This window comes from Podarcis bocagei (genome assembly GCF_964188305.1).
Source record: "Podarcis bocagei genome assembly, chromosome: 4".
Lineage (NCBI taxonomy): Eukaryota > Metazoa > Chordata > Lepidosauria > Squamata > Lacertidae > Podarcis > Podarcis bocagei.
In genome coordinates, this window is record NC_138128.1 from 47,628,260 (window position 1) to 47,652,502 (window position 24,243).

At 39.9% G+C, this 24,243-nt stretch overlaps 1 protein-coding gene across 9 annotated transcripts; it reads right to left on the bottom strand.

Annotated features, from left to right (window-relative positions):
• Window positions 1–261: 261 nt before the first annotated feature.
• STN1 (STN1 subunit of CST complex) lies at window positions 262–24,211 on the bottom strand. 9 transcript variants are annotated; one of them, XM_081191147.1, is made up of 12 exons: window positions 24,089–24,211; window positions 21,700–21,824; window positions 21,338–21,482; window positions 17,058–17,267; window positions 14,968–15,063; window positions 12,969–13,040; window positions 11,191–11,361; window positions 10,277–10,388; window positions 9,386–9,548; window positions 3,275–3,397; window positions 2,257–2,329; window positions 262–1,459 (listed from the first exon to the last, which is right to left on the bottom strand). In XM_081191147.1, exons 4-12 carry the CDS (start codon window positions 17,188–17,190, stop codon window positions 1,302–1,304), a joined length of 1,101 nt encoding a protein of 366 aa, XP_081047273.1. In that variant the 5' UTR covers window positions 17,191–17,267; window positions 21,338–21,482; window positions 21,700–21,824; window positions 24,089–24,211; the 3' UTR covers window positions 262–1,301. The 9 variants fall into 9 exon arrangements, with proteins under 9 accessions (XP_081047273.1, XP_081047270.1, XP_081047276.1 ...); XM_081191144.1 differs by lacking the exon at window positions 24,089–24,211 and adding an exon at window positions 22,778–24,082; XM_081191150.1 differs by lacking the exon at window positions 24,089–24,211 and adding an exon at window positions 22,414–22,513.
• Between the last annotated feature and the right edge of the window lie 32 nt (window positions 24,212–24,243).

A 24,243-nucleotide genomic window follows, 5' to 3' on the forward strand; every position in this document is an offset into this window, starting at 1 on the left:
TCACATTTGTGGACGTGACAGTTATGCATGTATAAAGCAGTCTATGTGGTGGCTGGAATGACACACAAAGACTTCTTATGCCAAAACCACAGCGCACCAGAGCAAATGAGAGACTCTTGCCAGATAGTACTACTTGGAAAAGGGCTCTTATCTGCTGGATGCCTGCCAAAAGGATGCATGCGCTAAACAAGGGCATTTGTAGATCAAGAGGCATTCCAACAGCATTATGGAATAGCGAAGGAAGAAAGACAGGGCCTAGGGTCTGTTTTCAACGAAGTATCTTTATTTTAAAAATGAAATGAATGTAGTCTTACTGGGACCAAGGAATACTTTACCGTTGAGTAGTTTTATGGCGATTTAGAATAATATAAAACAAAGTTATAACATGCATAACCAAGATATAATATATGTATATATAATTTCTGTAACTCACTGCAGTCAGTATAATTCATCTCTGTGACAGTTCCAGAAATAGTGCTCAAATCGAAGTAGAAGTGCCCTCTGGAATTTTCCCTCCTTCAGTCTTGAGGAAACAAGATTGTCACTCCATCTACTAATGAGTATTATTTAATACCTGCCTCAGTTTGCAAGAGGCATGGATGCATGTGCACATTTCAATATTACGGAAGGAAAAACTGCTTTGATTTTTAATGCCAGTGCACTGTCAGATTGTTAAAAGATCACCTCGTCCACGACTTATGCAACCAACTGCTGTGTTCTGCAGGAGGGCATCCTGCAGATACCACCCTAAATTAAAGCATTGAATAGCCTTTAGTAATTATTGAGATAATCATGGAATCCAGGTTAAAAGTAAATTGGGAGTAGTAACAAATCTGATTAAAACAAGGATTCAGAATCCACAGCACTTGTTGTATCTCAAGAGATGACCTAAATCAATGTACCAGAAATTATGTATATCAGACTAGGAGTGTGGAAGGGGGTGTATTATTGGATATATGGGTATGGTTAATTTATTCTGATACCTGTTTCTCAAGTATTTCCTTGAATTCAGACTGCTCACCTTTTCAGGCAGCTCCTGTTTATTAGACTATAAGGTATGAATGCAAAGTTTGTTTTGTCTTCCATCTAGCCACAAGAGGGCATTCACAACATAACTGTTTAAAGAGGTCCCCTGGAATACCAGAGGCAGACTGAGCACTTCTGAAACATGGAGAGAAACTAAATGAATAGGAATTTTATGATACTTCTAGGAATTCCAGCCAAGTTTTTGGCATTGAAGTATTCTTACGACTCATGTCCACTGTATACAGTTTGGCAATAGAAGTCCACTGCATCTCATCTTAAAAGACAGTATAGTATCCTTCCATGGTAGTGACGACGTCACTGTTGGTCTCCATCCAGTCCAGTAGGCAATGGATCACATCTTTGGAAACAAAAGGGCTGTAGCGCTGCTGAATACAATTGAGGATGTAATTGAGATGGCAGCCCTTTTCAGCATCTACAGATGTAAAGCAGAAGTGAAATGGTAAATGGGTGGGCAATTGTTCTATTATTCATATAGATGGGAGACTGGATTTCAGTAGCAAGAGTGAAGCTGCCCCCATGGGCAGGTGGCAGACTTTGGATAAAAGCTTTGAGATAACTCGCCCATGTGCTGGCTCAGAAACACACCACCACCATCGCCAATGCCATATTTCTTTCTGCAGGTGTGATAACTGAAGGTATTTCCACAAAACTGGCAGATTGTTTCCAAAAGGTTCACTATGCTGAATGAGAACTGGCATGAACCAAAAGCATGAATCTTATTTCATTACAGAAACCAGGAAGGGGGATTAGAACATTACAAGTTATCCGTTCTGTGCTGGAACCAACAGTAGTCAGTTCCACTTTCCTGTGGCAGTTATTTTGCAAATACATATCTAACTGGGTACATTTCAGAATAGTTAGAATGGGGTGGTGGTGGTGAAGAGAGACCCTTAATTATTCAAGTTGGATTAATCTCCTTTAGTACTTCTTTGTTCAGGTTTCTTCCCATGAGGGAATACAGGGGTTTGTGAGAGCACACTTGAATTTTCTAGTATGGGAAGGCTTTCTCCTTGTCCTATGTTGTGATTTTCTCCTGTTTGATTGATTGTATTGTACTGGTATGCTGTTAGCCTTTGGGCCCCAAAGTGCCCAAACTGCAGTAGTAATAATAATAATTTGTTGTTATTAAATTAAGTTCTCTTTCTCAAATACAATTATTCCTTACTTGTACAGGCCTGTGTTTGTGGTTATCTAACTGTTCATACTTACATTTTGGCCTCTTACAATCAGCTCTGAGGACTTCAAGGGTCACTTTGTGCAATTCTTTATCTTGCTCAGTCACCTAGAGGATGCAGGAGTGATTCTTAAAATCAAAGCAATGTACATTTATGTATCAAAGATGAGAGCCTGGCCTACAATTAGAGACCACTGCATTTTCATAACAGAAAGAAACATTTCAGGGCCATTGGATAGTCTGTGAGTGGGAGTCACCTAACAAGCCCTGTCAGTGGAAGCCCTGTGCAAGAACTTCCACTTATACAAGAGGGCTCCCCCTGAAACTGGCTTGGGGGGGTGTCAGGAAAACCCACAGAACAGCACACAGTGGGAGGGGGTATTGTTCTGTTCAGCTAGAAGGTTTGTGTATGTGGAATGATTGGAAGAGCACAACATTGAATTCCACCCTGTGTCTGGATTTAATCTCAGCTTCCAGAAAACACATGGGAAAAGCACTGCTGCACTCAGGTCCTGATTGTGTGCTTCCCATAAGCATCTGGTTGGCCACTATGAGAACAGGATGCTGGACTAGATGGACCTTTGGCCTGATCCAGCAGGGCTCTTCTTATATTCTTATGTAAAGAAGCATTCTGCCTGCATCTGACCATCATAAAACACCTATCACTGGCCCATTTGAAGTGGTGGCTGATGCCCATTGGAACTGGTAAGGTAGTATACAGGAAGGTCAACAGTGAGCAGATCTAGAGCCAATGACAGGCAGATCCAATCAATTATAGATTTGTCCTCATCCTTTTCCGTGCTGAGTTCTATAAAGACAACTCTGAGACTAAAAAAGTCAGAAAGGTGACAGCCGGCAGCATCCTCAGACTGGATGTCAAAGTAAGAAGGCTGACAGGTGGGTCTGGCTGAGGGGACACTGAGTTTGGTGGGGCAGTGCCCCATTTGTATGTAGAGTTAGCATGCTAGTGGCATGCTTCATGTATTAAGCTTATGTAAATGTGACAGAACATGCTTTACCTACAGACCACCATTCATATAAAGAGATACTTACAAAATACATATCCTGGGGATTTTTTGATTTCTGGAAAAGAACTCCCTTTTTTTGCAACACCTTTATTGCTTCCGTGAAGGAGTCTCTAATCAGTTTGGAGCAGGGACCATCTTTGGAATCTGTCTGAAGAGGAAAAAGACAAAAAAGAGAGGCATATTTGGATAAGGGGGAAAGAAGAAGCATGGAAGTCAAATGCACTTTTGGGTTATTTGGGTCTGCACAAGGAATAAAAGAGAAGTCCTTTCCTTCAAACAGCAGCAGAAAACTGTTGAGATTAAAATGGCTGAAACAAACCTTACTTTCTGCTGCCAAAGTAATTACCTCATGACACACCGATCCATTTTTAATAAGAAAAGGGAAATGAACTAAAGGATCTGCAAGTGGAAGGAGCAGAGTCTGATAATTACTTGCTTTGGTCTAGAGCATCAATCCTGTCTGAAGATAAGGCCTAATTAAGAGCACACTCTGCGGGAGCTGACAGGAGGCTCATCTTGGATAGCTCCTGAAAGAGAATTGCTAATGGCAAACTTCTTAAAACTGACAGAAAAAGCAGAAGAAATGGATGTCAGCTTGAAAAGTACAAGCAATGAGCTACTGAAAAAAACCTATGTTTTATTAACCTTTACTCCTTGCCTTACAGGCAGCACTGGCACTCTGTGCTTGCTTGTACCTCAGCCCAAAGCACTATGATTTAGATGACTATAGATTAAGTTTTCCTATTTTGTTAAGTCTACCAATATGTTGAGTTTGGAGTATCCTGCTTCAGATATGGGGAGGGGGTGCCTCTGGACTCCAAATATATCTTATGTAGATACCATGTGCAATAGGGGGTCTGCCCTCCTTTAGGTTTACTTACAATTAACTAAAGATCTCAGAATAGTCTATATCCCTGCCGTCCCTCTTTGCGATCACCCTGTGATGTGGTATAAGATACGCAAAACAGAAAAGCAGCTCAGTGTCACCCTGTAAGCTTTATGGCTGAATGGGTTTAAACCTAGATCTCCCTAGATTAAATCCAACACACTTGATCAGTGTTGGATTTGATCCAGGTAGATCTAGGTTTAAATCTATTCAGTATGGCCACAGAAGACAATGGCGGAGTGCTTTCTTTGTTATATGCAGTGATCTACAAAGAAATCTGATCAGAGGAAAAGCATCAGGAAGTAAACCTGCAGCAAGGATGGGTGTAGGAAATTCAGATAGGTCATATACAAAAGAAAATGTAAAACAAAGGAAGCCTATCTATGGCCATAGAGGTGTTTTTTGTTTCGTTTTTTTGCATCTTTAAAGTGCACCTCTATTGTACTCTGCATAAAATCCAGGAAGATATTTTGGACCAAACTATAGTGCATGATGAGGTTACTTGCTGGGAAGACCAAATTTTGCAACATACCTCCTCCCCCTCCCTAGGTGCAGGAGTCCAACTTGTTTCCTCTAATACTGCATTTTGCTTTAGAGGCACAGGGATGGCTTGTGAACCTTTGCCATTTCCTACCTTGTACAGAAGCATCTGCTGCTGCTCTAAATTCTTTTCAGCACAGATTGTTCACAGATCCTATCTTTTGCTCTTCACAACGTTTGTGGGCTGTGGCTTTTGATCAGGGATCATTGAAATTCTTAACCATAAATGTGTTCATAAGGCCAATAAATGTAATGTACACATTAAGTGCCAATGGGTTCCATCATGAGGGAAAACCTGATGCATGTGTTACATAAACTTTATTACCAACAGTCCCCAGTCACTCCTCAGATTCTCCAAAGCTCTACTACCTTTACCACTGCTCTTTCCCTTCCCTAGAATGGTCTAGAATCTTTGGAGACCCATTTCTCTTCAGTGCAATTTGCTTTATGACACTACATCAATTCCCCTCTGGTGCAACTAAGTGCCAGAATGCAGAGTTGAAAGCTCAGGTGTGCATTGCTAATCTTCAAAATTAATGTTGATGAGCCTGGAAACTCCTGAGCAATCAGCCTGTAAGAGAAATACCAGTTTATTCCCCTGTTTGTTAACAAGCACTTCTAATTCTTTCTATGAACAGGATTCTGCAGCTTCTCCAAAGCAACTCAATACAATGCCCATCTGCTTGCTTAGCAAGGAAGTTTCTCTATTCTATTCTAAAGTCTGCTTTCCTGTGATTTAAAGCTCACTTCCTCATCTGTGGCAGTATAGAATAATTGCTTTTCTAAACATTTGAAGATTGCATTTAAGATTACAGTTAAGCCAAACCTTCACTTCATTCATCTTTTCTTGAGAATAAAATGACTCAGGCTTCTTCAATGGTTTTTCCTTTCCAAACCAAAACCTACTTTGACCTCTGAATTTTTAATTCATTTCTTAAAAGGTGGCTAATTAAAAATAGTTACAGAAATCCAAATGTGTATTAACCAGAGAGAATGCCATGTTAACAAAACACAAAACAAATACCCTCCTTGCCTATGCAGTGGGTCAACACCATAGGTTATACAAGTGCAACACATTACTTACAAAATATTTTGGTCAAATCATTTTGATATATATGTTGAAAATCTGAGAATTTTTGCAGCAAATCATTAGTTGGTTAAGTGTGCTTAGCTTTGAAGCTGGGTGCTGCTGGGACATACTGGAAAGTGCCAGGAGTTGTGAAGCATTTCTTCCTGTCCCCACCCCCCCATAAATCTGCTTTAATGTGAGTTAGTCCTAGCATGCAAGAGTGCATGCTGTCTCCCAGCTGATACTATATAAAGAAAGTAGACATGCAAAAAATAGGGATAATTCTGCTGTATTAGTGTGACTCCAGTCTGCTGGATTTGAAACTCAACAGGAGTCCAGCTTAGTCTATTTCAGGTACATGAAGCTTATCTAAGGAGTAACAAAGAGGCTGAAAGAGGTAGACTATCAGCAACAAATGCAGTTCAGAGGATGCAAGAGATTAAGGCAAAGACAGAAGTTCTGCCTCTCCATGAACTGAACTTAAAGTTTTTAGAGGACAGAAACAGACCAATTCCAGAAATTCAAAGAAGAAACTATGTAGACTATTACCTGACCTGATGATTATCAGAATTTAAAGTTTTCATTTGGTCCTTCCTCTGTAGCCTTATTCTATTCAGTAGCAATGTGTTGTACCACTTTATGCCTCTTGACAAACGTAGAGGGGGAAATATGTTAATCTGGCAATCTAATAGTGTGATTCTATACTTGTTTACTCAGAAGCATGTACAGTACTCTGTAGTTAAATTTTAAAAAAATCAAGGTAAGTGCATATATACTGGAACACAGGTTAAAATGTATTTTGTTTGAGAGGGTCCCCAACTTAAGGCTTGGGGTAATTCAGGGTCCCATTGACAAAAGAAAAATAGTAATAAAAGATGTAATGACTGTAAAAATATCTGAGCACAGGATAACGGGCAAAAGCATGAAAAGACTTCATGCGAAGTGTGTGTCCATGCGGTCTTTGAAATGACAAACATAATAGGGAATACATAAAGTGAAAGGTCAAAATTACAGATTTGAAAAGGTCAAAATTACAGATGATAAAGTCAGAAGATATGCTGCAGCTAGCAATTTGATACACAGTCAAATGGAAATACATAACAGAACTCTGCAGAATGCCACTGCTGCTCATCTCAGGAAATTGCACATAGAATATGATAAGAAAGTGGTTATGCACTTCTATTCAGGAAATGACAGAACTAAAAAAGACATACACTTCAGGAAATGACAGGACTGAAAACTTCTTCAAGCTGGAGCTATTTTTCCAAGCATCCAAATTGCAGCATCCCAGGGGGTGCAGATAAATATTTATGAATACACTGAAGTTCTGTGCTGTAGCTAAGAAGCACACAGCCACTATGTTGAAGACAAACATAAAATGAAGGTAAATGTTCACAAATTGGTATGGATTTGGAGGGTGGAGACATAGATGGAGCAGCTCTGCTCATCACACCACACACACAGCTAGGTGTTCGTGACCAATTACACATTCAATACGACAGCTGCAGATTGACATGGGTCATATAGAAGAATCATATAGATATAAAAATGTAACACTATCTAGTGCGGTAAAAAAAAATCAGTAATTTTGCAATAGAAACATCAATAAAGAAACTTGTCAGAAAGATGCTAAAAGGTGTAAGCAACTATACTACCCTGAGGTATGGGTGACTCTCCAGAGAATGGATTACAACTCCCATCAGTCCCAGTCAATATGTCTAATATTAAAGAATAATGAAAGCTGCAGGCCAGCAATGTTTGATGAGCTACAGGTTTCTTGCCTCTGCTCTAAAGAAAGACTCTCAAATCAGATAATCAGCCAAGAGGAAGATGGCCACAGGAATCATTATATCAGGTGCAAGACCAACATAATTATTTTTTTCAAATGAGGCAACTGGTAGGGAGTATCCTTCTAAATGATGAATGAGTTCCCCATGCTTATTGCTTTTAAATTCTATGTAAAGGGCTAATTTAAGATCTGATTGGATCAACTTTCTACCAGAGTAAATGTAGCTCTGCCTGGTGTGCTGGGGAGGGGGTAAGGAAAAACAGAAACAAAGTTTTTAAAAATGTAAATATATGGGGGTGCTCATAGAAAGAGGGAGGATATTATTCACAATTTTACCAATGGGCAGCTGAAGCTGAGAAATGTGACTTACTAAAATCCCACAGTAAGGGTTCAACTGAACTGTGATTTCAGCCCAGGACTAGTCCAATACATTATCAAGAGATTATACTGTTATGATTACTTCATATACTGTGTTGGGGGAAGTCAAAGGGGACTGGATGCAGTTGAAGCAATGGAATTGCCCTGTGTGACCATAGCAACCCAGAGCCTACTGAGCAGAATAACTTGGAATAGCCTTCAGCTTTTACCAGAATTGCTTATTATTGCAGCTGGCTTGAGAAGCCAATTCTTTCTCTGCTGTTTGGTACTTTTTGTATTATATTCCTTTGCCACAGACCAGCAGGGTTCTTGTTCAAATCCAGGCCTATTGCTTTATTAAAATTCAATGACAAGCGTTACTTTTATGAAAACAAGTGGTTGCCAGGAAGCAACCACCAGGAAGGAGGCCACAGAACCCACTATGAATGGGAGGCAGGTTTGTTGTTACTGTACAGTTTTGGAAGGATTAAAATATCCTCCTATAGAACTGGGAATTTAAAGCACATCCTTAACTAAATACATAGCTAGACACAAAAGGGAAGCTAGGGGGGGAAATCGCCTCAATTTCCATTGTACTGCAAGCGGAAAAAAGTAAGGCAAAGGCTGAAGTTAAAGAGAGACAGATTTCCATACTGACATTCAGTTTTAATTGTAATGCTAAAGAAAGGATTTTTAAATTATATATATTCAGCCCAGATTCTCAGCTAATGTAGCTATGCATAACTTTATAAGCACTGAAGTTATGCAAATTTGCACCAGGTGGGCATCTGGCTCATTACCCTATTCTCTGCATGCTAAGAATCTTTTATAAACAAATTCCTATTTAACCAGAAGCACAGAGACAGACAGAAATGTTTTGCTATTGAAAAGCAGTCCAAATCTCAAACAAGCACTTGCTTTATGTATAACTCTGATTCCAATTAGAGTTTGGGAATTGGAATCTCCTAAAAAAAAAACCCAGACCCAGACCCAGTTTGCTCTGAACAGGCTGAAATGTCTAACAAGTAGAAAGTGTAATAGATAGCAGATGTCAGCATACTCTTTATAATTTTCTACAGAAGGGCCAACCTTTTTAATATGTTGGGCCTCATTTATCTTACCCTTGATTAAGTTCAGAACCATCCAGTCCTGTCACTCAACTGATCCATTATCTTCAAGAGACCTCCCAAGCTCCATTATAGCTACCTACACAGTTATGAAAGTAGTAAGTTAATAGCAGTGGCAAGTCTCAAACTTTAGTTTGCTTTATAGCTTTTTCGTTTTGATCTGCCTTACTTTTATTACCATCAAAAACAGTACACAAACTAACATACTGTTAGGCTACCATGCCATTAACTGCAGGAGGTTTTGTTTTCTCAAAGTAGCAGCTATTACACAGTCCAGTGTTTAGTTCAATATTATCATTAAACATTCTTGATTGACCTAAGCTACCCCGCAAATGCAGTCAGCTCCCTACAAAGCCACCTTTACTCACTTGCTCAGCAGTTCTTGGTCCATCCTCCTTGACTAGCAATACTAAAGCCTCCACAGTTTCCAACTCCTGCTGATAGAAACTCTGGATCTTGTTCTTCAATAAGAAGTCTCTTATTTTTTTGCTCAGTTCAGTGATGGAGTCCAACATGTACACTGCACCTTGGCTATCAGCAGAAAATAAATTTAAAATGGAGAGCGAAAATATTAACCAAATTAAAAGGCCTCCTACAACTAGATACTTAACTAGTTTAAATGACACCCAACTAAATCTTCAGCAGTGCTGAACACACTGTCACTATAAGATCAAGCCTACAATAACCCAGACTTATGAGCTGGTTTAGGATAAATTTCACAGAAATCAGAAATGTAACTGGCTTCTATGATCCACGAAAAGCTTTACGATCTGGATGACATGTATGCATGATCACTGTGCAAGGGTTTGGAGTGGCGTTTGCACTAGATCTTACTGTGTGGCATCTATCCTGTGCTGTGGTGTGACACTAGGGTTACTACAGCCATCTCTCCACTTGCGTGCGATTAGCATGGGCACTCCTGCTAACACACACACTGACAACAGTGCTGAAAGTGGGCAGGGACAGAATGGTGCAAGCCCCACTTGTGCGCATCCTAGTGACGCACATGGCAGCTTAGAACGGAATCCCCACATAAGTGGGGGATTCTTCCATACATGAATCTGGCTGTCTCATTCTATGGCTCTACCTATTCTAGACATATCATCTTTCCATCTTCTTTTTGTTCCTGTCTTTGAACTTGCCCCACCCTACAAATTCAGTTTTCATAGAAAACCAGTAACTCTGTTTTATATCCTACTCTTGATGCAAGGCCTACACTCCTGAATCACCAGCATCTCCTATCTAGAGCTCTCACTGACCTTTGTGCCTCTTCTTGCAACTGGAATGGCTGATCATAAATATCTCTGTATAGATGGGGGAGTTCCATCATCCTTGAAATCAGAACGTCACACATAGGGTCATCAACTTTATCTGAAAATAAATAAGGAAGGCACAAAAAAGGCAAACAGATTCAAACTTGAGCCGCTAGTTGCATTTCATTTATTTATTAGTTATTTACAGCTCACCTTCCAAGATAATGGTTGTTTTATCTGATGTTAATAATAATAATTTATTTCTTGTATCCATCCCATCTGCCTGGATTGCCCCAGTCACTCTGGGTGGCTTCCAACAAAATATAAAGGAACACAACAAAACATTAAACATCGCTTGCCTTCAGATGTCTATGAAAAGCCATATGATTATTTATCTCTCTGACATCTGATGGGAGGGTGTTCCACAAGGCAGGGGCAACTACTGAGAAGGCCATCTGCCTGGTTCCCTGTAACTGCACTTCTCACAGTGAGGGAAACTGCCAGAAGACCCTTGGAGATGGATCTCAGTTTCCAGGCTGAGTAAATATCAGATTATTCACAACTCCTGAGTATCAGATCTACTGTATATCCTATTTGGAATTTAGCAGGTTTGTCATTCTACAGAAGGACAGGGAGAGGCCACACTACTTCTGCATTTGAGTGTCTGGAACTAGGTTTGGAGGATGGCTTTTAGCAAGCTGAGAAGCCCAGCTTTACAAAACACAACATCCATATGCTGCACAGAGTCATACACAGCAGCTCTCAACAAGGCGTATGAATCAGAGACACAAAGTGGCCTTGATGCGACAGGAAAAAAGCCTGGGTGCAGCTTAAATAAACTGTAAGTCGCACAGGTTACAATTATGGGAGTTTTAAAGGTCAGGATAAAAATGCATACTGCTGAATGAGTAACTACTCACAGTACATGGAGGCCTTGATTTCTCGCTGCTGTCTGAAGATCTGAATGCAACCACGGACTCTGATAGTATCACCAATTTCCAGTCTTGTTTTTTGGCAAACTGCTACTTCGAGCTTTCTTACTTGTTCAGCTAGATCCAGGCCACTTGAGGTACTAGGATGGGGTCTAAAATCTGTGGGGAAAGAAACATTCACTACATTTGGAATGGAAAAGCAAAGTAGATTTTCCCAAATATCATGATTGATGTCATCCAATATACCATGTATGTTAAAAGACCACTTCATAGGCAATATTACAGCTGCCAACACACACTGTCTTCTCCCCTTAGAAACTGCCATCTTCCAAAAAATTAGTTGTGTAGATATAACATTAAACAGCACAATTAATGGGAGAAAACACAGCATTGGAGAGATGGGAAAAAATAAAAGGAGACACTGAAATTCTGCTTGACCAGCCTTCCCAAACCTGGTGCCCTCTAAATGTTGTTGGGGCTACAGCTTCAATGATTCCTTAATTCTGGCCATGCTGACTGGGGTTGATGGGAGTTGTAGTCCAACAATACCTGGAAGGCACCAGGCTGGGGAAAGCTCCTCTTGACTAAGACTGTGACTCAGCAGAATGAGACATGATTAATATATATATTCCTTATTCAAATAAAAGTAGAAAGCCAATACAGAAAAGAAGGTGACTTCTTCATTAAATATTATAAGTTTTTCCTGGCATAACTGAATAGCTTTTTCCAGACAGATAGCCATGTTCAACTGTGACATCAAACACAACTAAGAGTCTTGTGGCACCTTAAAAATTATTTAATTATGCCATAATGAGCTTGTCTGTCTTTAAGGTGCATCAAGAATTGAGCAGAGCTTCAAGTTTCAGGGTTCTTAGCTATCATTTGGATTTAGTGTTGACAATCTGACCTCAACTGTATTATTAATAAAGCTTTTCTCTGGCTACTTTTAGAGCATGAATAGACCACGAAAGGCCTGGAACATTTATTTAACATTATTCTCTGCACCTTGAAAGCAATATACTACTGCCTATTTTTAATTATGCAGTAGTAATGACTGTATAATTGACAGTAGGGAGTGAACCAAGAATAAAACAAGCAAAGGCCAGCAACTGAGTTAAAAACAGCAGATTCCCAAGATGAAGTCTCTAGGTGATTATATGCTAGTACATTTTTTTTAAAAAAAATAATTATGTGTGTGGCCTGTTTACTCTTCAACCCACTGAAATAGGGAGGTGGGAAGCAAAGAGGAAGGAACAGAAGTTTGGCTATGTTATGTGGCAGGTATCTGTGGGTAAGAAGAAAAAGTCATCTGCACTGAAACATGGGAAACATGAGACATTCACATTTTTAAAATCAACTGTTCAGAATAGGATATAAGATGTGTAAGAGAAAAGAATAGTATCTCTGCAAATCAAAATATATGCAAAATGTTAAAGAGGCTATCTTGAATTCAACAAGCTAACAGATCTCAGATCATTTAGCTCTAATTGGAAAACATCACTTTAAACAAAATGGAAAAGTTGCATTGGGAACTACAGTAAGAAGGCTCTTCAAGCCAAGTGTCCTGAACTGAAACAACAGACCCATCTGTTATGAAGGAATGGACCTCAGCACTGCTATTTTATCAAGTCACAGTAAAACAATATAAAAATGAATAGGGAAATGGTGCAAACACCTGAAAATAACCCTCACTAATAAAGTATAGAATATAGTAATACATATTCTGAAAAAGCTAAAAGGAAAGCAGATACGAAGTGGAAAGTTACCTGACAAAGATTTCTGCTGTGCCAAAGGGTTTTTCCAGCAGGTGCAGCTTATAACTCCTGTGCCGTCATCCACTAGATAGTAGGATAGCAATTTTAATCAGTTTGGTGGGAGTTTATAGAACACACACCACAAACATTTTTGCTTAGCAACAGCCTTTTTGTTTGTACCAGAGAAGCAAAATCTTTCTCAAAGCTCTCCCATCCATTTTACCTGTGCCAATTTCCTGCTGCAGCAAATCAACAGACTAAATGTGACTGACAAACTAGTCAAAAGTCAAAAACACAGAATAACTCATTTTCTGAAATTCTCCCCTACAGCAATTTTTTTCCTAGTGATGTTGAGGGAATAGTCTGGATAGTGAAAAGATAGAGATGAGGGTCAAAGACAGACAGACACACTTTCTGCGACTAAGCTGGGTTATGGGGGTGTGAAGGAAAGAGGAAAATGACTGTTCCATGGACTACTGTTGTAGAGGCTGGACAGGCTGCCTTCTCTATGCTGGATTAACACTATTGGCAATCTATCTTAATGATATATAAAGAGGCAGGTTTTTATTTTTAACAGTGCCTTCCTCACTCCCAACCCTTTTTATACCATCATCTGCACAAATGCATATGCTATGTAAATGACCTTTACTGAAACATCTAACATTTGTCTACTGAAATTAATATAAGGGCAATAATGCTTGCTATTTGATACATACACTGTTGACCAGGGACAGAACAACTTCTTGTATTAGCTGCAGCTTGAACTGAGATCACAGAGGGAGGATGAATGAAGGCAGAAAAGGCCTTAGATACCCTCACAGTGAGTTGTCAACTTTTGGTACCAGATATTCACAAGGAGCCGGTCATTCGTAATTTCTATCCAAGCCCCTCTGCCACATTTGGGAGACTTCTAGCATTATTGACCTACATTCTTGTCATTTTCCCTTTAAGTCCTTTCAGCAACAGGATACTCAGTCTGAGGGACCACTGGCCTTACTTAAGAGAGTTTAAGAGAGTTTAAAACAAGCAGCCCCTTTTAAGTATGTAAGTGTAAAGAAATTCCCGTTTTTCAGTGCAGAAACAAGACAACAATCCACATTTCTTCCTTTATGCAGCTTTGCTTCTCAAAAAGGAGTGCATCATGACTCTCTAAACTCAAGCACGTGATCCAGCTGGTGCAATACTAGCCAATTAGATCCCCAGCTGGCAGAGCCTTGCTTTTGAACTGGAAAATGCAAATGGAAGTTACGATTTATTTTGGGCGAGTCAGCCTGAGTGCAGCTGAGAGAAGGTCAGGGAGGGGCAGTTTGGCAAGATGCCCAAGAATGAAACTGGGAACAGTTTGAACATGAGGAGAAAGACAACCATGGACGCAAGGAGGGTAGTCCTTCTCCTAAGTTCACTGGTGTGAACTTGGAAAGAGTTGGCAGTGAAGGGAGGGGTGGCTGAGGAAAGCATAGCCTCTGTCTTTGTACCAAAGAACTGTACAAGGTAACCATGCTAAGAACCACACAAGCATTTCTTCCCAGGAACAGAAAATTATGCACCTAGCATCTCACTCTCTGCGCTGGGACATTCAAAAGGCTATGTCATTGTTAGTATGCTCTTGGAACCCCATCTCTCTCTCTTATTACCACCATCTGTCCCAGTCAAGGCTGTGGAAGTTGTCAATGAAAGAGAACATTCCCCCTGAAGGAACAGTTTCACAGCTTGGGCCATTCCTAAAGTGTCTTACAGGATGCAGCAGTGGCCAGGGGTACTTTCTGCCAACTCTCATCTGGCTCCCCTGTTTTGCCATTTACTGAAGCAATCAGACCTTCCCTCAACCCTATATACCTTGGTCTCTTCCAGAGTGGGTTGCATGGGGTTTTCCCTTGCAGACTGATCAGAAACCTCCAGCTGGTTGTTGTTGTTGCTACACCATATATAAAAGCAAACCTAATTTAAGAAGGCAGTAAAGGCTAATGAGAATGGAGAAATTTAAGAGCTAGCAGGAATAAGAATTTCTTACCTCCATAAGTATAACAGGCATCTCGTTCTTTGATCAGAACCACAGTTCCAAGAATATCCACCTGCCTTACTGGATGCCTGTTGTAAAAGAATATACCTATGAAAGGAGGAGATCATTATTGATACATAAGGTACATACAGTCTTATTTCAGCGAAGTAAAGAAGAATAGACTGAGGTGATGCCTGGCTTATAAATTCTAATGCCCACCTGTTTGCTATAGGGCTAGAAAGCCCCATGCACCTTCCCTAACGCCTCTTTCAGGAAAAACCACTCAAGGCTTCTTAGGAAAGGGGTGTGTGACAAATTTGCCCCCCACTAGGTTGGGAGTGGCATTCTGACATTTGGCCAAAAGTGTCAATACATTATAATATGTCAACAAAGCAACAAGTTGTAAGAGGTATTCATCATGCCAGTTAATGATTAAAGGCAGTACCAGTAATTATTTTCAGTTTATTTAAAAAGGCCATGCCCCACTTTCTCAGACTTTGCAACCAGCAGGCTGAGAAATGGTGCTGTAGGAGTCTCAGGAACCAGCATGGAGATTTTAACTACCAAAGGGTGAAACAGATGAAGAGTTTACTAAGGGAAACTGGAGTTTGCCAAGCAAACAAGAAATGTCAGTTTTAATAAATGAGGGTAGGTAAGGTCTGTAAGGAACATGCTGAGGAATGTTCAGCCATGGCTTTTAATTCAACATCTTTTAAAAGAAAAGACATTTTCTAAACAGCCTTTTGTTAAATTCTTTGGTTTCTGCATATCACAATTCACCACACCTTTGTTGTTGGGAATACTGCCAGGGAGATATAGTCCATCATGGCCCCAAGCCGGCTGCCGGACGTCCATCGATCTCCCATAGACAGGCAGATCCAGCAGTTAGCGACACGAAGCCTCAGAAATAGATTGCCACATTCTAGGCTTGTGCACACTGTTTATCAGCAGAAAACACAGCCAGAAAAGCTGCACCGCAGAAGAGCATATCTACAGACTTTATTTAGCGTTGAACAGAACAAAGGAAAACATGACCGTTCTGAGTCAGCGTCTCTGACCGACTGCAAAATCGAAAGGAACAGCAAACATAAAACATCCTCTGAACAGGACATGCGCAGACTCTGTGACTCACAAAGCCTGCTCCCTTTTAAGGTGGAACGGAAATATCCTAACACCTTTTCCCTTAAGCATGTTTGGAAGCAATATGCTCTGTCTTGATTTCCAGTTCTGTTTAACAAATATTGCCTATTTATCTCTTTCAAGGTAGCTTGGGACTGATCTTTTAGTTGCTTTTTATTATTCATGAAAATCTTACATTCTTGCATAAAGGAATAGTTGATGAGTCTTAAATTGGATCAGACTAAGCAAAAATAATGGTAAGAAATTATAGCTGTTTCCAGCCAGGGCAGTTTGTCTGGTCAAGCTGCCCTGGTAATAATCATGTGAGAGATGAGCTGACAAGTAGTGGAAACAGAGCTCTGGTTGAAGTACAGTGCGAGTATGGTTATGTTACTAGGGTTATAGACTGAGGCGCAGCTCCGAGTCACCAGCTGCAAGCTCATCCAGGCTGTTGGGATCCTTCTGATCCCAGCGCCTTTATCACAACCTCTCCCTCCTGTCTGCAGCTAGTTGTACTAGTATAGCCACTTTGAGAGATAAGCCTGATGGGTCACTCCCTCCCAATGATATACTGATAATTCCAGGGACTGAATTTCTCCCCTCTTCTTTCCCCAATCCAATGGCTTCATGCTACATGGGATGGGGTGGAGGCAGATTCAAGCATATCCATAAGAGAAGGGACACTCCTCTTGATGGTGGTACACATTGCATCCACCATTCTATTCCCTTTCCTGCTGGGCAAGGTAAGGTGGCAGATCAAGGCCAGGAAACTCAAGCAAGGGTTGGATTCATTGAGGAACTTGGAATATACAGATTAGCTCATTTTCTTTTGCTGTTTTATCTATCCTCAGAGCTTCTTTCAGGCACAGAAGGGAGAGAAAAGTTTTTATCTGGAGCCAGATTGTCAGTCCATAGCACAGTAATGCTAGGCTTTTCATTAAAACCAGTGATGTTATACATATCATAGCAACCTCATAACTCACCTGGAACCTGTTTTGATTCTTTCATTTCTTGTAGGTCTTTAATGTACAGTCTTGCAAAAGCTGAAAAGATAGGATCCAGTCCCCATAACAATGAAGGGACCTCTTCTTCTGATTCTGTGGCTGCGGTGAACATTCAGAAGTGAATGACGTGGCTCCAAGACCATGTATCAACTCAAGACAAGCAGAGCTTCTGACCAAATGTTTGCAAGTCTGTGGGGGGAAATGTGTGTAACATAAACATTATGCTAGCTTGATCAGTTTTTATTATGATGCCTAGTTTTAAAATTTTAATTGTTGATGGTATGACAGGATTAGAAAGAGTGCTAACTGCTCCATGCATTTTATGTAGCACCTAGCCTCTGCTAAAAGGAAAGAAACAAATGCTTGAATTCATTCCTTCTGGATACTGGAAAACAGATACGTAGTCCGAGATCAGCAATGAGGCTCAAGCAACCTGCAATGTTACCTCAAATAAGTTTATCACAAGAGGCGGAATTTAGGCAAGGACTACAGGCCAGTCACAGCATGCTTTGTACCCCACTGTCCAAAACTTTGCATCAATTTATAGCTGCCATCTTCCTTGCTGACAAAATTACACTATTAGTAACAATCAGGAATACAACGTCAGTTATTACACAATGACCAGTTTCATTCTCTCCAGTGTTTTCCCTTAATTAGTTTCATCCCTGGCTTGCACTCAATGCATTGCGCAATCCTGCTGTGACCCGCTGGAAAAGCAGGCATGGCTTGTGCTTGTTTTCTTTTCAAACAAAAGATTTGCTACTTGTTTATATTTGAAGCTATCAAAAGAAACATATATGAAATGCAGATCTGGGAGTATCATTTCCCCCATTCCATCTTCACAGTCTTTAGATCTTACTTAGTTTGAAATTTTGAGTGAATACTTGAGATGACAGTGGTATACTGTATAAACATATTACCTGTCAAATTTCAGCAATGAATTTACACAGGATATGAACGGTAGAAACACTGTTGTTGAATGAATGGGTTGCATACAACTGAGGCATACTCAAGAGTAGTTCCATTTTTATCAATGGAATTTAGTCAAGTTCTTTAATTTCAATTGGTCTACTTGGAGTATGACTTGGTTGGCTACATTATGGTTTTTAAAAATGTTATTTCTACCTGCCTTGAACTGTATGAGGCTTCTTGCACTTAAAACCAAAATAAATTTTCCCAATAATTAATTTGAAACACAATGTAAAAATGAGGATCATTTTGCAACGCAAATCAATGTGAATTTGTTGTTTAAAGCCATAGGCCACCACAATGTGACATTTATTTTTAAAGAAAATATTTAGTAACCATGAAACACTATTTCCGTAGTTCATGTCATCTGTAAATTCACTGTCATGAGTGAATGAAAGCAAAGAAAATGCAGTTGCTAATGTCTGATTATGGTTCTATCTACATTGAACTATGCATTTTAATCAATGAAGCATTAACTGTGACTCTACAAAGCACACAAGTTTCTAAAACAAATGGATTGTTTTGCCTTTAGGTTTACTTCCAAAAAGAATGATAGTGATGGTGATGTTGGTGATAAGAGGCCAACCGTAATATGTACTTGCAGTCATGAAAACAGTCAAAAGTGCTACCATTCAATTACTACTAACCACAAACTAGGAATAGTAGCTGTGCTAGGCTGCTATAACATCAGACAATAACACAGACACCTTAACAACAAAGCAGATTTGCTATCTAAGAGTTAGGCAGGAAAAGTGTATGGAGTGATGAAGAGGGTAGAAATTGTGGCACATATTTGATTTTGCAGTTTAATACCAAAAAGTTAGATGCATTAAAAGAAATAGTGGTTCTTCCTACATATTTCCCATCTTTATTTTCTGAATTCTTAACTGGACTGGAAGTATCTGACAAGGGCTGTTCACCAGGGGGCTGTTCCTCTTGCTGAGTGAGAAAGCTTGCAACTTATAAGGTCTGTGCAGCTTGACTTTTTCAGCTAGGGGAGGAATTCAATAATGACCTACATAGATCCTACTATGCATGTATTAGCGGCAGCAATTAGGCATTATTGAGGGCAAAGGGATAATAAAGTAGCCTTAAATCCACTAAACCTCTGAGAACTTTGTATGATTAACAGTCTTATGACTAGATTAATAGAGAACAGTTCTGCATAGTCAGAAAATCACAGTGCAAGGCATAAATACATAACTCTAGCTTAAGAAACCAATTTGCTGAAAGAAAACTAAAAGAATATGAATGTGGCGTATAGATCCAACTGTCTTTCCACCTACTGAGCATGGTTGATGAATTAGCCTTGTGTATATATTAGGAAAGGGAAGATGTGAACAGATTACGCATAGGAAAGAGATAGAACAAAAGGTGTAAGGAAAATAAAAGAATCAGAGTGAAATGAGGATCAAGTTGAGACAAAAAAATGGGGAGAATAAGCAAAAGAGCAGATAGTAAAAGACACAGACAAAAAAAAGGAACCCAGATGGATCAGACTCAAAGGTTAATCTAGTCCATTATCCTGTTATCACAGTGTCCAGCCAGATACCTATGGGAAGCCTACAATCAGGGCCTAAATGCAACAGTACTCTCCACTTGTGATTCCTATCCAACAGTGGTGGTAGAGCACGGTCATCTTGGCTTGTAGCCAACAATAGCTTTAGCTTTATCCTCTATGAATCTGTCTTTCAAGTCAACCAAACTGAGTTCCATCATATTGCAGGAGCTAATTCCATAGTTTATGCCCTGGTGAAATTCTTACTTTTGTCTGCCCTGACCATTCAGCTTCTGCTATAATGCAGGTACAGAACAGGATAAAAACTTCTCCTTACCCTACTTTCTCCACACCATGCATATATATATATATATATATATAATCACTTTTTTCTAACATAAAAAGTCCCCAATGATGTTATCTTTCCTCATAAGGGAGTTGCTATATCCTTTGATCACTTTGATTACCCTTATATATAGTGTACAATATCTTCTTTGAGGTGCAGTGACCAGAATAGTATACTGTATTCCTAGAGCAATCTCACCATATATTTTAATAAAAGTAATCTATTAGCAGTAATCTATTTTATTTTTTTATTCCTTTCCTATCAATTCCCCACATGGAAATTGTCCTTTTCATAGCTGCCACACAGTGGGCCAATGTTTTCATTGAGCTATCAGTTACTGCTATTTTTGAACCCAACAGTGTATATTTGTCCTAACATGCATCACTTTACTTGCTTTCACTTTCACTTTTCAAATTTTAATGCCCATACCCCACTTTGAAGATATCTTTTGGGAACTCTTCAATATCCTTTTTTGTTTTATCACCCTAAATAATTTGGTGTCAACAGAAAACCGAGCCACCTCACCCCTATGAACATGTTTCCCCCCTCCAGAAGTGACATTGCAGGGGAGCAGCCACAGCTGTTAGTGGATTCCATCTTCCATCAGATCCAGTCATCTTAGCCAATGTACTTCAGCAACCTCTGGAAGACAAGTTTCTAATCCCTGCCTTAAAAAAAGGTAGAGCACTTGTATAACAGCAGCCAATTTGAATCCAACTTTTTGTCACCATCATGGGGGAAGTACAGTGGTGCCCCGCAAGATGAATGCCTCGCAAGACGAAAAACTCACTAGACGAAAGGGTTTTGCGGTTTTTGAGCTGCTTCGCAAGACGAATTTCCCTATGGGCTTGCTTCGCATGACGAAAACGTCTTGCAAGTTTGTTTCCTTTTTCTTAACACCGTTAATACAGTTGCGACTTGACTTCGAGGAGCAACTCATAGAACGTGGTGTGGTAGCCTTTTTTGAGGTTTTTGGTGATTTTTGAAGCTTTTCCAAAACTTTTCCGACACTGTGCTTCGCAAGATAAAAAATTCGCTAGACAAAAAAACTCGCGGAACGAATTAATTTTGTCTTGCGAGGCACCACTGTATAATAGTGAACACCAAAGATAGCAGAGCTTAGCAGGTAAAGGGAAAGATATGAAAAAGATTGGAATAAATAGGAAACAACAGAAACAGAAGGATAAATGGAAAACATATTTAATCTAGTTCTTTAGTCTGTGAAAATACAAAGGTTTTAGGACGCGAGAACTGTCACATACCCCATCAAGTCCAGTTAATAAATAGTGATAACCTTGCTGGCTCAAGTGGATGTGAGAAAAACTTTATGATGAACTATGGACTGTGTACATACGTCAAACCTTAATTTTCTCATAAGTCTCTCAAAACAGAGACAGACAGGAACAACAAGGTCAGTTTTGTGTTCTACTGCCTCCAAATAGATACCTCCAAGAACAGAAAGAAGTTAACTGCTTGCATTCCAGGACAAAGATGAGATTGGTTGCCAGAAGAAATAGTGGTAAGCTGACTTTTTCATGGGAAAGCATGACTATCTTGACTGGAGGAACAGATTTGCCTCTAAAGTTTTCACCTATAGGATTTTCAAGAGAATGAAAATATTAGGGAATTATTAAATAATATTTATGATTCTTTTATTATTCACATAACCTTATATTAACATGCTTTATACATTATAACCTTTATATACTTTATAATCTAGAAACTTTATATGCTTTATAACCTATTTTTTATGTAATCAATAACTTAAAAATATAGGAATAACAGGTAAAAGAGTCTGGACAACTAGCCTTATTTGAAGGTGGTCCACTCTATGAATTCCAAATTCCAGGGGCGGTATTTCAGGGGTTGCATTTTGTGTTTTGGAACACAGGATAATCAACTTAGCTGATAAAATCTCTGCTCAGACATGATTCTGATAACACAATAAAACATTTCTTTTCAATGCAATGCTGTAATGGAAAAGATTCTGCTTTTCAAATATTTAGAGAATTGCTATCGGGAACACAGGAAAATAGCTGTTTATTACCAACTCTTGTTTTATAACATAATACCATAGCAATGACTTGATCCTATATTACTGGTAATATCTATATTAAAGTTAGAGAAAATGGTATTTTCAAGGTGTAAGTATGCAACTGTGAAACCGCCTTCTTGACTGCTGGACCCGCTATTGGTCTTGTCTGCTCAATCCACAGGAACTTGTCTTCACATGCAGGTGATAGACAAGTTCCTAACTTACTCAGGGTTTAAGACCCATTAGCTACCCTCACCTGGTTCAGCCAACCAATCAAAGCCCTTATTACAACAGCAGTGGTATAACTGGTCAAACTTCATAAATCATTATATTGCAAGTGGTTCTCTGGCACTTTCACTGGAGGATTAGGGAGCCCTTTCATTTGGGCAACCAAGATTTAAAGGAAACAACAGCTGGGGGGGGGGGAGTTATTCATTGACCAAGTGACATGTACTAGAAGTAAAAACCCCATATAGGTGGAAGCCACCTTGTTCCTGCTGGAAAATAGGTTCTTGGTTGCCCATCAAGGTTTGGTGTTATCTGTTGTGCCTGTCTTCTGCATACTGTGTGGATGATAGTGGGTCCTCCTGTGGGTGAAGGGTAGTAGGAAAGGGAAATACTGTATCTGAATACGGTATATATTTTATGCAGATTTGTTTTAATTCTTTTGCTGTTCTACTGACTTCTGCCTAACCAGCACACCATCTAAAATTAATCTCTACCTGTTTTGACAAGGACTGACAAGTTTCTTTATAGTCTGGCTCTCAGCTTTATAAAAATATTTATATACAACTAATTCACAAAGAAAATATCAAAGTGGTTCACAATAACTATTGACTTGTGTGCTTTACCTAAGCATGGAGACAAAACTGAGTAACAACTGGCTGTTGTATTTCCAGAGAGGGGAAAATCAGCCATTAGGTGTTTCTCCTTCCTAGGAGACCTTGGTGCAACCTAAAACCTCCATATCAACTAAGAGAATCATTTGCAATCTGCCACCTCTTCCCACGCTTCATCTTAGTACTCTTATTAGCTACAAACATGAATGGCTTGACGCCTTTTCTCTCTCACTCCTCCCACCATTGAGGATTTTACCCCCTACTCTGATGAAAGGTTATGGAGAACTTGCACACTATTTGGGGCTATTTTGGTTAGCATAATACAGATGTGGCCCCAAAATGGATTTTGGAGCCCACAAGGCCAGACTGTGTGAACCATACACAACACCAGAAGGGAGAAAGTAAAACTATTTGAAAAGAGTATACTAACTCCTGGAACACTGTGAAAAAAGGCTGCACTACTGCCTTCTAATATGAAACTGTGGAATTAATTTCTGTGTAGGTCGTAATGGGTGCCTTGTGTATTCAACTATTACAGTTCAGCTCCATTAAATGAACAAGAAGCAAACGTTATTCAGGATAGACTAACTTATTGCAGTAAAGTTTGCTTAGTCTGTCAAACTATATTCTGATACGGTATGGACAGCTTGAGGGGATAAGAGCCCTGATAAGACCTTAAATCCATCTTGTCGGCCAGCAACCCATTTCTATGGAATATTCACAGCTTCCATGCCTTGCAACAGTTTACGCTGTTATCTGCGCTGAGGATTTAGTATTCAAAAGTGTACTGTTCCTGACGCATTGCCCATTGTTTATTTTTTAACCTTTAAAAAAAACTACTTTCATTTTAAAGCCAAGGACCGCAACCATATCTTGTGGCAGTGAACTCCATAAACAATTTGTGTTCTTATGAGTACAAGAACACTGCTTGACCAATCACATATCTAGTCCACCCGCTGGTTTTCCACAATACCAAAGGGACATCCATGGGGCCCTCAGGGCATGGGGGAAAGAGCCTTCTCCCGCTATTGCTTCCCAGCGAGTGGCACTCAAGACACACGTTGCCCCTGATTCTATATGGACATAACGATCAGTAACTATCCTGTGCCTAAATTCCCCTGTCCAAACACTCCACATACACAGCCATACATGGAGGGAACAGGAAGCCTAGCCTTTTTGCTTTCCCCTACAAACGAGCACAAAGTAATCGCCAAAAACCACTAAACCAGCACAAAAGAAAGTTGCCCCTTTTAAGCGCCCCTTTTTCCCCAAAGTGCTGTAATCTCTCCCCCTCCTCAAAACGATCGACGCTGCGCCACTTACCCGCCAAAGAGCTCGGCGCGCTCCTATTGGCTCTCCGCCGCTAACGGGCGGGTTTCCTAGGCGTCACGCGCATGGGACAGGGGAGGGGTGTCGGTGGGAGGAGAAACCGGAAGGAAGTCTACCTCAAGCGGCGGCCCTTCTCTTTTAAGCTCCGC